Source organism: Mus caroli, chromosome 11 (genome assembly GCF_900094665.2).
Source record: "Mus caroli chromosome 11, CAROLI_EIJ_v1.1, whole genome shotgun sequence".
Classification (NCBI taxonomy): domain Eukaryota; kingdom Metazoa; phylum Chordata; class Mammalia; order Rodentia; family Muridae; genus Mus; species Mus caroli.
Window position 1 is genome coordinate 50,501,335 of NC_034580.1, and position 13,203 is coordinate 50,514,537.

Genomic DNA, 13,203 nt, shown 5'->3' on the forward strand with positions numbered 1-13,203 from the left:
TTCCTTCCTTCCTTCCTTCCTTCCTTTCTTTCTTTCTTTCTTTCTTTCTTTCTTTCTTTCTTTCTTTCTTTCTTTCTTTCTTTCTTTCCTTCTTTCTCTTTTTGTTTGTTTCTTTCTCTCTGAAATAAGGTACCATGTAAACCCGCCTGGCTTCCAGCTTTCTCTGTAGCTAAGGATGACTTGAACTCCTGGTTCTCCTGATTCTACTTCCCAAGTACTTGGAGTTACAGGTGTATATCATTACCATGCTTTATTGGGTGCAAGAGATAAAGCCCAGGGTGTTATGTGTGAGGCAAGTACTCTACCAAATGAGTCACATCACCAGCCCTCCGAGTGCATTCTAGAATACTAGCTGTCACTTAGGAGAGCTACATAATCATTTTTACGCCTCAGTTTTGTCACCTCTAAAATGGGGGGTTGTGTTAAATAGTACCTGCATCTTAGGATTCCTGAGAGAATTGTGAGACAAGGTGCAGTGGGGCTGGAGGGTAATCAGTGTCCCTTCTGTGGAAGGGATGAAGGTTGGAAACATAATGTCAGTACCATACCCAGCCTTCAATAAGGACTCATACATACTAGTTGTTATTGTTAACTTGCTGTTGCTATTCAGACTGAGATGGGACATCATGAAAAAGGACAGAGAGAAGGCTGAGGAAGGATTTTCACATGGCAGTGTCAACCATGTGAGTAAAATGTGTGTTTTACTCACATGTGAGTAAATGTGAGGAGTCTCCCTTTTCTCAATTTCTTTTTTTCCCCAGGAAAATGCCATGTGTGTTTGCAAAGACACATAATTTAGGACTGGCTTTGGTGGAAAAAACCCCAGTAAATGCATAGCAATATGGAGGAACCCCCAGTGCTGAGATTACAGGCACAGGTCATAGCACCTGGCTTTACCCTGTGATAATCAGGCAGGTTTCTTGAATCACCCAAAGGCTAAACATGTTTTCCCTCTAAGCCTCAGTTCTCTCAGCTCTGCTGTGGGGTAGGTACCACTGACCTGGAATTGTTTTACTTTTTAATGGGATTGGGAGATTGGGCAGCTTATGCTTCAAACTGAGGTGCTACTGAAAGAGCAAGGTGGCTTGCCGCAGTCCTCTGGAGCTAGGGAGGGTTTTGCTGCAAGGAACACATAGCAACAAACACACACAGAACAAAGCAGTCACTCTCATGGGTATGAGATAGCAACAGACTCCCTGCAAAGGTGGGTAAATTAAAGGGATGTAGAAGAAAGGGCATGATCCTGGAGTCAGAGCAATGGTGGGATGGGGCAGAGCTTTCCACACCTCTGGGAGTCCCAAACAAGCCTCTAATGAATGCTGGATCAGGTGCCTAGGAAGATGGGTGAGTGTCCTGATTCCCCCAAGTCCCTTCTGACATCAGATTCACTCCTCCCTCAGTCCACAGATGCTCATTGCAGTATCCTAAGTCCTCTGGGGTCGGGATGCCATTCTCATCCATTGGCTGCCTCTCTCTCTCTCTCTCTCTCTCTCTCTCTCTCTCTCTCTCTCTCTCTCTCCATGCTCTTACTGCATGGCTGTGGAGTGTGACTGAGAGCTGCAGGTGCACAAAGACACAGGAACTGCATGGCCATCTCAGGGTAGGGCTGGATGCCCTGGAGAGGAGCTCTGCCTTGAGTTGTGCTTATGTTTAAGAGAAGGAGACAGAACAGCAAGAAATGAAGGGAGACTATGTAGTATCATCAGGGCATAAAGGGTATCATCAGGGCATAAAGGTTTTGCACACAACACACGGGGAATAAACTTAGGGAAGGATGTGTGACTGATGGGTTAGGAAGTCCTGCCCCCCTGCAAGCAAGTTGTTTATCTTTTCTTTTGTATCTGCAACGTGAAAGAGTTTCTTCCCGTGTGGCCTCAGTCAGGATGACTCAGGGCCTCGCTACCCTTACCTTCTCTCTGTGTTAGCCACTGGGTCATAAGAGGGCTGGCAGAAAGACTGACTCTCAGGCCCCCCCCCCCCCAATGACATCTCCAGCCAGGCTCTTGGCACCTGATGTGCACCAGAAGTTTGAAAAGCTTCAACTTAAAGGGTTCTGTGAACAATTCAGTCTCTGGTTCAGTCATTGGAGATTCTGACTCCGTAGTCTGGTGGGGAATCTGTATTTTACTTTTAAAATGTTGCTACTTTGTGACACTAGGGACTCAATTCAACATTTTATCCACTGAGCCACTTCCCACCCCCAAATATTTAAATTTTAAAACTACCTTTATGTTTGATTGACATGTGCAAAGCTATCCATATAGGTACACAACCTGAAGTGTTTGGAGATCTGAGTGCACTTGTGACATTATCAATACCCCAAGTCTCTCCATCACTGCCAGCATTAGCTATTGTCTCTTCACGCATTATTTTTTTAGTAACAAGAATTCTTTATGTAAGCTCAAACCTCTCAATTTCTTGGGATTTGTCTTTTTTAACAAACCTTTCTCAACTAGTCTTGAGAGGTCAGTTTTGAGATCCGCTCAGAGTTCATGCTGTTTCAGACTCCTTAACGTGGAGGGACAGTGTGACCCTCTGCAATGAATGTGTGGGAGCTCTGCGGATGCAGCTCACGAGGATGGGTTTCCTTCACACCCGAGGCAAGAAGGAGAGAGAACCACTGCCCACTTCACGGCTGGGATTCACAGTTGTCAACAGCACCCGTTAAGTCGGTAAACTCATTTAGGAACAGATCCTACAGAACAGGCCGGATTCAAAGGCTAAGAGTGGTAATCTAATTGTGCTGAATTAGCTTCAGACAATATCAACTTCAGAAAACCACAAAGGGATCTTTAGACACCATTTCAAAAGCTTTGGTGCCGCAGGCACCCCTCTTAAGTACTCACATTCCAGAGCCTGGACTGTGTGGCTAAGCCCCCCTCCTACCCACCAGCCCCAGCCATGGTTCCCTTCTAACTGTTTTCTCAAAGAAGTTGCCAGCACCCTGTGGTGTCTTTGGTTGTGTGTTAGGCTTAACAGGGAAAGGGTTTGTGGGGGACAGCTGGAGTTCAGGGCAGAGAGGCTGTAAGTGCCAGGAACAATAATGGTGCCTGTGGCTTTATTTGTGGATTGGTAAATTTTCTGCTATGTTCTTCTGGTGCATTCTGAAGCCTGTTTTCTTCCTTAAATGCAGGTTTTTTTTAATATAACCTAAGGTGGCTTCCTTTTAATAATCCTTTGCTACATTGTGCGTGTAGGTTCATTGCTCAATTTAGTTATTATCTGATCTATTTTGAAGAATGAGAAAAATACCAAGTATGTGCTCTTGGCCTGATTTAGAGCCCCAAAATCTCAGGAGGCAAGTTAGGAGTCAGGACAAGAGGAGGCCTAAGCATTGTCAGGGTTGTCTCTGACCTGCATTTTATTTATTCTTTTGCAAGAAATCACTCACAAATTTATAATCTATAGAAGTGTGAATTTCTATATCCCCCTGGCAGGTAGACTCCAGTCCCCTTTCCCTGCCTCCATAACTATTGTGGTAGCTCCTGCATCATTCAGCAGAGATTCCAGAAAGTTCTTAATTACCTCAAGCCAGAATTTCTGTGTGCATTAAAAAAAAATCTATGCTCTTGCAGCTGCATTGGCTAAATCAAATCTAATGTTTCCCAATATGGAGGCCATGGGTACATCAGAGATACATGCAATCTTAGGGAAGACTTGGAGCCTATATAAAATGTTTCAGAGACTATAGCCAGTTTTGAATTTACCTCTGCCCAAACCGTATGGGCTGACTAGGAAACACCAGGGGTCCTTAGTAGTGTGTCATCTTAGATCAACTCAGTGAGAGGCATTGCTTGTGCTGTGATAGTCAGTTTCTGACAGCTGTGTATTCCCTTGGCTATGACAATGGGCAAATAAGTCAAGGATGAGTTCAGTAAACAACTAAAAATTAGGCTTTACGTGGTCGGGGGGGGGCGGATAAATGTTAAACAGTCACTGAAAGAAAGAAGAGAATCTGACTTTCTCAAATCATTTTTCAGATACGGCAGTGGTGGGACATCCTATCACTCTCAACATTTCTTGGCCTAGGAAGGTATGACATTTATAGTCTTTGTCATTCACCACGTCTACCTTAGGGGAATGGTTCATAGAGGAAAGTAGCTGGCTGAGGTCCTCAGTTCTTTCTGAGTTTTGAGACTGGGAGTAGCTGGCAACAGCCATTATTATTATTATTATTATTATTATTATTATTATTATTATTATTTTGGTGATAGCTGGGATATGCTGCAATGACTTTAACCCTAACTGTATTATTATGGGGAAAGATTGGAAGAAGGTCATTGCAAACAGGAACATCTAAAAGTTTCTGAGGGTGTAATTGGTGGCATCCTTTCATTTTACAGGTGAGCAAAGTGAGACTCAGTAGGGTCACAGAGTCTTCTCAAGGTCACGCGGAAACAGTTACATTCCTGATCCCAAATCTGCTGTGGCTGAGGCTGCACTATCTAAAGCATACTTAAAACCCTACAGAAGAACCTTCAAGCCCAGCTTACAGGAGACAGTACCATCCATCTTAGAAATCATATTGGCTTCTGCCAGCTGATGAAGGAAATAACGTTAATGGTACCACATCAGTGTGGTGCTGTCACAGACTCCGTACACAGAGCACTTGGAGGCAAGCACTGTAGACCATCTGCGGTAGGAGAAAAGGTCCCTCTCTGCAGGGATGGTATGTGTCCCTGCAGAGTAGCTGGTTTTTGAATGGGACACACAATCACATGATTAGTTAATACCTGGTGAAGGGTTGAAGGCAGGGTAGCCACTGGGGCCAGTTCATTCAGAACCTTTGTGAAAATGGAGTCCCGTCTTTGATAATGGGTTACTCAAAGGCTGAAGGGAACTTACAAGGGTTAGGTTTAGCCATCTGAGTTGAAAATAGAGCCTTCTTACGACTGTGTCGCAGGATGAGAGCAGAGTTGACTCTGGAAGTCAGAACCCATGGACCGTAGCTGTTCCACTCTCTCCCTTGCCCCATTTAGCTGCAGTCTTTCATAAGACCATTCCTAAGATAAATTTCCCACATGTCCCTGGTCGGTCCGTCCCAATTTCTCAAATTTGCCGATGTTATGTGCAGACTTATAATTCCATGTATTGGCCTTGTTCAAACTGCCGGTTGGGAATGAACATATGACATTTCTTTCCCATCTTCCCTAAGCTCCAGAGGGCAGGTGGACTGATTGACAGTTTGGCTGTCCCTGATGCAGACTTGCCTTAAAGGCTTATTATCTTAGGAAAAAGTCCTTGGGCCATTTCAGAAACTTCTAGATGCGTTCTGCCGTCCCCAAAATACAGTGGGAAGGATCGGGGAGAACATAGATGTTACCAGGGAGAAAGATCAAGGTGGTTGTCTGCCCTTCTTGATAAGCTTGGGAACCTTTCCAAGAGGGCATATCTCAGGAAAATAGTCATCTATCTTTCCATAGTGATAGAGACATTAAACAATGTATTTACCATGCTTTTTCTCATCCTAGAATTGACGTCCTTATTTTGAGGTTTTGATCAGTTTTCTTAGCAAGTGACTGACACACAGGGTCTCAGTACAAGGCATCATCTATCGGGATGGGAAATGGAAGTGGTACTTAAGGAAAATGTGGTGATCTTCTGGGAGAATCACCCATGATTTGGTTCACGCCTTCCTGTATTTACCCCTTGCTGAAGCTCAAACTAGATCCTTTTCTATTTCAGTGGGACATGCTGGGTATTCTGCCAGGGGTTGTTACCTCAAGCAATCTCGACTTTTTCATTATTATGATTAGTGCATCAGGGCAGCTGATTAAAAATGTATTTATTTCTATTGTCATTCAAAACTTGGAAAAATCCTGTCCCTTCACACTGTACCCTGGGGTAGTTTGCAATGTCCGGAGACATTTTTGATTGTTGTGATCAGGGAGAAAAAATGCTACCGGCAGCAGACAGACTGCTACAACGCACAGGGCAGACGTCATGGCAAAGAATTACAAAGATCAAAATGCTGAAAGTGCAGGAGCTGAGAAACATTGTTTTAGATCATGTCTGTCTGAGTTATTGAGAAGGCAAGGGACTGTTGGGGTTATACTAGTCTCATCCTTGCTATAAGCCTCTGTCAGGGCTCCGGGAATCAAAGCCATGCTCCCTTTGGTTTAAAGGTGGGTTGGAAAGGGAATGTGTTTGAGTATTAAGTAATTAATCAAAAATTGAATATTAGTTTTAGCCCCTGTAGATATAAGGCCCTGACCTCTGAGTGACACGAGATTTATGTTATTGGATCACAGGGTGTTACATACTAAATTTAAAATGTTAGGCTATTTAACCTGAATGCAGGAACTTCAGCCAAATTGCTTCCATGTATTTGTGCGGACACGGCTAATGAACACTGCATTGATGCTGTTTCCTAGGACCCCAGCTGTCTTTCCAAGGCCTCCATTCACTTCCTGCATTGGTAGCACGTGAGGCTCCCCCACCACTCACTTCAGCTGTTTTTGTTTGTTTTGCTGTTGATGTTGCTGCTTTGCTGGTTGCTCACAGATGCAATGCAGCACCTTAGGTAGCCCCCTGGTGGCCCCCACGTTTTTTTTTTTTTTTTTTTTTTTTTGAAATCTCAAACAGGTGAGCGACAAGCCTCACTTGATCTAAGAAGGGCCTGAGCCCTGGGAATATACACACTGGCTCACTCTAAGTCTAAGCCTGTCCCTTGGTGAGAAGGAGTAGTTATTTTCATGTAACCTGCAAGGAAGCTGCTGGCCTCTGTTTACCCTCAATGCTAAGGCTCTTTGTATGTCTCACCTAAAATGTAAAAGATGAAAGGATTAGAGACGCAAGTGCCATTTGAACAAGGACATCTTCCATGGTTAACTCCCTTGTGACCCTCTTGGCTTCATCTCTCCGGGAAACTGCAAAGGGTCTGAACGTTAACTCCTGAAGTGGAGTAGCCAGTTCTCTGGCTTCGATAGTGCTGCCGCCGTCGCCACAGCAGCAGCAGCAGCATGATCCAGATCTCTCTAGTTATGCCTCTCATTTCTTCATAAGCACAGCGAGTTCTCCATCATGCCCATTGCTGCTCATAGGTGCCTTCACCCATATAGGGGAAGGGAGACTCAGCTGGGCCACCATCAGTTCACTTGCAGAATTAAGACAGCGGAGCCTCACCCTTATCTGAGCGATTACAATGCAGACCTTTTAGACCGATTCTCCTTTTTTTGTGAAAGCTCATGTCTGGGAGAAGAAAATCAAGGATTGCATCAAGAAAAAAAGGAATGGGGGGTGCGTAGAGGACAAGACTCTTCTAGTCCTCCCACCTCATCCATCTCACGAAGTAGGTAAATCTCACAAGGCCTTGGGATGTTGGACTTAAAAAAATATTTGGCTATTTACAGTCTAAGCTGTGGTTGGGACAGTGAGATGCTAAAAATTATTTTAAGAGGGCATTAAAAGCTTTAGCAGTGGGTAACCCTGGGAAGATGAACCTTCATCATCTCTAGAGGGAAAAAAACGCAAAGAGAGGCTCAGTTTCAGAAACTGTCACTTGGGAGAGAAGGCCTCATTCACACCACCAACCAATGGATCAGTCAAACCAGCAACTCTTTGCAGTGCAATAAAATCACGCTTACATTCTGTTTTACAATCAGAGAAGATCTTATTTGGTGGTCGTTTAGCTTTTAGAACAAGTGGAGTGGGTTTTTTTTCCAAATGCCTATTAACTCACCACAGTGGTAAAACATGAGAAGCAGACGCGCTAGAATGAGGAAGATTAACGATCTCTGCAGAGCTGGGAAGAATATTTCTCAATTCATATAGATGGAATTTATCATCATCTCCTCTGAAGACGGCATGATTTGCCCACTTACGAAAGGCCTATCTGTTTCAATACTTCCTAAAGATGTAATTTTTCACTTTTCACTTGGACTAACACAAGAATGCCAAGCCTGTAAGCAGAGAATTAGGAGTCAGTGGGTGGGCGTGGGGAGCCTAGTTATGGCAGCAGGGATAGGCATCCATTCATAAAGAAGAACTGCCCTTTGGAGTAGCGGAGGGTCTGTTGTAACAGAGTTTGGAAAGAAGCGTGTATCAGGGAGGATGGAGTCAAAGTTATAAAAGGAAAATATTTTCTAGCATCTATTATTAAATAGGCCTGATCTGCACTTAAGTTAGGGCTTTGTAAGCTGCGGTCATAACTGCGTTATTTCCCAGCTCCAAACTACAGAAACCCCTGACCCCGAAGCAAAACAACAAAAAGAGAGACAGAATGCTGTTTTGTGCCCAGCCAGTCCAACTGCAACCTTCCGCGTCACCGCTAGTTGTCACTTCGCTCCCAGACGGGAGACCCGGGGTTTCCAGCACTGCGGTTTGAGAGAATGCGGTCCCAATTAAACTAAAAAACTCGTAAAGCTTCCCCTTAAGTCCTCAGTCGAGTGAAGGGTAACGAGCAGAGGGGCTAGGGGGCTAGGGCCCCAATTTTGCGGGGAGTGCAGTAAGCAGACAGACTGCAAAGAACAGGCAAACCTCTGCCGGAGCAGCCAGGAGCAGCCACTGTCTGGGACCTACACGCACCAGCCAGACACCCTGCGGGTGGGGGGTGGGGGAAGGAGAGGGATGGAAGGGCCTTCAGCACACAGCACCCCCTCCCCAATTGATGAAGCCGCGGCAGAGTCAGCCTCCCTACTCCTCCTGAACCCCTATTGCACCATAAGGATAGTGGTCAGTATAGAAAATCGCGTACCTGAAGAATACAATGGTCTCCCAAAGGTAGAATCGCAGAGTATTGAAGCTGTACATCTTCCAGATTCTTGAGCTGTAAAGTCCACGAGTTATGGGGGTGCAAAAATGTTTTCGATGGGCACTTACGAAGCCAGAGAACGCCACTAGGGATAATAATCCAGATGTTTAAGGGGGCAGGGACTAGAGGGACGAGGTGTCAGAGCCGGGGGAGAATTGCAGCCAGGCAGCTAAGGTACCGCGGACAGCGGCAGTCGTGCAGGTTCAGCACCACGGAGAGCGTCCGGCCCGGCTGCGGGCGGGAAGAGCGCGGCTGAAGCTCAACTCGCTGGAGGCTCCCTGCGGCGCTGGGAGGCACGTTTGGGGGTGGGTATATTTTCTTCTTTTCTTTCTTTCTTTACTCTTCTTCTTCTCCCTTTTTTTTTTTTTACCCTTGTTTTCCTGTCGAGATGGCCAGCTCCATGAAAGGAAGAAATCCGTGGGGATCAGAGCCCTGGCCTCAGACCCTTAGACCCGGCTGACATCTTCTTTCTGGCCCTGGGCTGGCCCGAGGGGTTTTAGGGGTTGGGGGGGGGGTGGAGCAGGTGACGGTGCTGGCTTCAGTTAGATGTCGGAGAGTGTGCCAGGCTGGCGCATCGCGACCGAGTCCCGGAATCTCGTTCCCCTGCCTCCGTTCCTGTCTGCTGCCGCCTTGCAGTCCGCGTTCTCTGGTCCCCGCCGAATAAGTTGGGATCGCTGCAGGAAAGGTGTCCCATTGCTTGGAGCTGCAGGAGCAAGAGAGCCCACCACAACTTTCAGGGGCTGCTGGGGTCCATGGCTTCCCAGCAGGGCTCAAGAACCCAAGCTTTCACAGGCATCTCCAATTTCTAAGCTCGCCCATCTTCTTCTGGCCAGACTCCCTCAGATCTTCAGACTTTCTTACTGCATTAATTTAACAAACTGGCGGCGTAGAGGATGGTGGGGGCGAGGACCGACAGGAGGGGGTGGAGAGGGGAAAATGGGGGGAAAAACTCCTTAGAAGCTTCAAACCCTCCCACTCGGGGTGTTCATTGGCCCGCAGCTGCGAAAACCATATCTTCTCTCCAGGTTCGGCCAATTGCACGTTAGGCTCTGGCTTGAGTTTAACCCTTGGAGTGCTGGCAGAGACCAGCCTCATGCACTTCCCAGGCCTCAGGGTCTTTTCAGGTCTTCTGTCGCTCCAGAGAGATCATGGGATTTATCTTTTAAGTCTTTCAAAATCCTTACCATGATTTTTTTTTTTAAATATAGCTGTATGTAAGTAAACACCATGAGCCTCAGTCCAGATGTGCTCAGGCAGACTCAGTTTATCATTTTTTCATTAATTTGTTTATTCATTTTACATCCCAATTGCAGCCCCCTCTTCCTCCTCTCCTCCAAGTCCCACTCTCACACCCCCTCCTCAGAGAAGGGAATGCCCCTTGTGGGTACCAGCCGGCCCTGACCTATCAAGTCACAGCAGGACTAAGAGCATCCTCTCCTACTGAGGCCAGACAAGGCAGCTCAGTTAGGGGAAGGCAGGGAATGGAGTCAGAGACAGTTCCTGCTGCTCCAATTGTTCAGGGATCCACATGGAACCAAGCTGCACATCTGCTACATGTGTTGAGGGCCTAGGACCAGCCCATGCATGCTCTTTGGTTGGTGGTTCAGTCTTTTGAGCTTCCACAGGCTCAGGTTAGTTGACTCTCTAGGTTTTCTTGTGGTGTCCTTGACTCCTCTGGCTCCCTCAAAATTTCCTTATAGTCTTCCACAGGACTCCCCAAGCTCTGTCTAATGTTTGACTGTGGAGAGCTGCTGCACCTGTTTCCATTTTAAAAGGGTCAATGGAACAAGGTCCCTCAATTTTGTTAAAGTATTGAAGGTATAATATTTGAGCCCAGAAGACTTAAAAAAAAAAGGTCTGGTGGATAGAGTAAGTCTCTTTCCAGGATTACTGTGGTTGGGAAATTCAGGATTTTTTTTTTTTTAAGTTTCTAGGGTTAAGGGGTAGCTGACCTGCCTGACTCTTTTGAAAGAGATAGAAGATACACTCTTCCATCTGAACAGAGGACATTTGATTCACATCACACAGGCTGGAAAAACTGAGCTCCAAATTAATGGAGGAACCAAGGAGTGCATGCGTGCATCTTGTTCCTACGGCACTCCTTCCCTAATTCTTCTTCACCTGCCTTTTTCTCTACCTTATCTGACTTTCAGAAATGTGATATACATTTCACAGTTGAGCCCATCTGGAGAGGTAGAGTTAATCAGATTTTCTCCCAGCTAGGGGACTTTAGTGGATTAATAGCCTCTGCAGGATTTTCTGGCCCGCTGGAACTCACTGGGGATTCTGGGGACTCTCTGTTCCAATGCTGCCCAGGGAAGACAGTCCTTCTATTTACCCAGCATATTCAGGAATTCCTTACTTGGGGCAATGGTTCTCTGTTCTCTGCAAGTTCAGGTCTTTTCCCAAGCAAAGCTTCCTTTCCCAGCTCAGGATGAGACTAGCAGAACTTCACTCTCTTGTACTGCAGAAGCAGGTGCCAGAAAGGACTCTTTCATGGCTTTTCTACACCAGGGAGCTCCCCCCACCCCCTCTCTCCCTCTCTCTCTGTCTCATTATGTTGTCTTGTCTGGCATAGAACTTAGTGTTGGAACTATATATGTAGACCAACCTGGCCCTAAACTCACAGAGATCTACCCGATTCTGTCCTCTGAATGCTGGGACCCAAACCATACACTACCATGCCTAGTTTAATGAGTGTGCATACTCCCATGTGTATAATTTGTTTTTGATTTGTCTCCTACATTTATTCTAAGTGAACTTGGAAGAGTTTATTTGTATTTATATATTTCTGTTTGCAATTGGTTTCTGTCCAACATATATTTATGTCATTCATATATGCGTGTTTATGTCACATATATGTATCAATAGGTGTCAATGTGTGTGGTGCCCCAGAGACATTAAAACAAGTAAGAAGTCAGCAACTGTATTCTTGCTTCATCTGGCTAGGAAACACTTGCATAGTTGGATATGAATACAATGTCTAGCATTTTCTGTTACTCTTTCCATGATGGAAGTATGTGTGTGTGTGTGTGTGTGTGTGTGTGTGTGTGTGTGTCTATGCGTGTGTTGCTGATGGTGAGTGTGAATATTTTCCACCTTGTGGGCTATGCAAGAGAAGAGAGTGACTATGGCACAAAAGAGAGACAGTTGTGTTCTGCTTGCTATGAGGCAACACTCTCATTCAGTCCACCCACGAATTGACTAAGTCCCAGGCATGGGATAAATGGTCTGTCTGAACTCCTGGGGTATTCAGCTGCTTCTGAGACAAGCGAGAAAAGCCAGGTAACTAAGGGGCTGCGTAGCTTATTACCTTTTCCCAAAGAACCAACTCTTTGGTTGATTTTATGTACTATTATTTTTTATACTCAATTTCATTAATTTCTTCCCAAACATCAACTGCTGTGATGAGATGGAAATAATAATTTCAGTGTAGCTGAGGAAACAATCGGCAGAGGTAACAGACAATCTATAGAACAGTAGAAAATCTTTACCATCTACACTCCAGACAAGAGGCTACTATCCAGAATTTACAAAGAATTGCAGAAAATAAATCCCAAGGAAATAAAACTACCAAACAACAGATAAATGAGTAATTGACTAGGCAGTCTTCAAAAAAAACCAAAAAAACAAAAACAAAACAAGACAAAAACCAACCCCCTTCCTCCCCAGCCCCCCCGCAAATAGTCAATAATGGTTTTTAAAGTATTGAGTAGCCCTAACTATCAGGGGAAGGGAAATTAAAACCAGTTGGTAGACTCACCCCAGTCAGAATGGCTATTATCAACAAACCTGACAAGAAATGTTGGGAAGTAGAGAAAAGAAACCTTATTCATGCTTGTGAATTCTGGGGGCTATTGTGGAATTATTTAATTAATACAGCTATTGTGGAAATTATTTTACAGATTTCTCAAAAATTAAAAATAGAACTATCACATGACTCACCTATTTCACTCTTGGACATATACCCAGATAATTTTATACTCTGTCATAAAGACATCTGTGCCCTGTGTTTATTGATTGTTTATTTACTATAGCAAAGAATTGGAATCAACCTAGCTACCAAACAACAAATGAATGGATAATGAAAATTATATATATAAATATATTTATATATTATATATTTATAACATATCAAATGTGTATATAAAATGTATATGTATAAAATGTATATTTTGAAAGTTGTTTACTGACTTTCATGTGGGAGCTATACTTTGTATGTACCCACACACATGCACCTCTCCCACACAAAATAAAAGAAAAAATTGTAATACAATTTAAAAAAAAGAAGAGGGCTGGCAAAATGGCTCAGTGGATAAGAGCACTGACTGCTCTTCCAAAGGTCCTGAGTTCAAATCCCAGCAACCACATAGTGGCTCACAACCACCCATAATGAGATCTGACACCCTCTTCTGGTGTGTCTGAAGTCAGCAACGGTGAACTTATGTATA

General features: G+C 44.7%; 1 protein-coding gene across 2 annotated transcripts in view; it reads right to left on the reverse strand.

Annotated features, from left to right (window-relative positions):
- Glra1 (glycine receptor alpha 1) overlaps positions 1 to 9,676 on the reverse strand; it is a 95,810-nt gene extending 86,134 nt beyond the window's left edge. For both annotated transcript variants that reach the window (XM_021176384.2, XM_021176382.2), the window contains exon 1: positions 8,696 to 9,676. In XM_021176384.2, coding sequence (XP_021032043.1) covers positions 8,696 to 8,751 — 56 coding nt within the window. In that variant the 5' untranslated portion in view covers positions 8,752 to 9,676. The remainder of the gene's footprint in view (positions 1 to 8,695) is intronic.
- Positions 9,677 to 13,203: the final 3,527 nt, after the last annotated feature.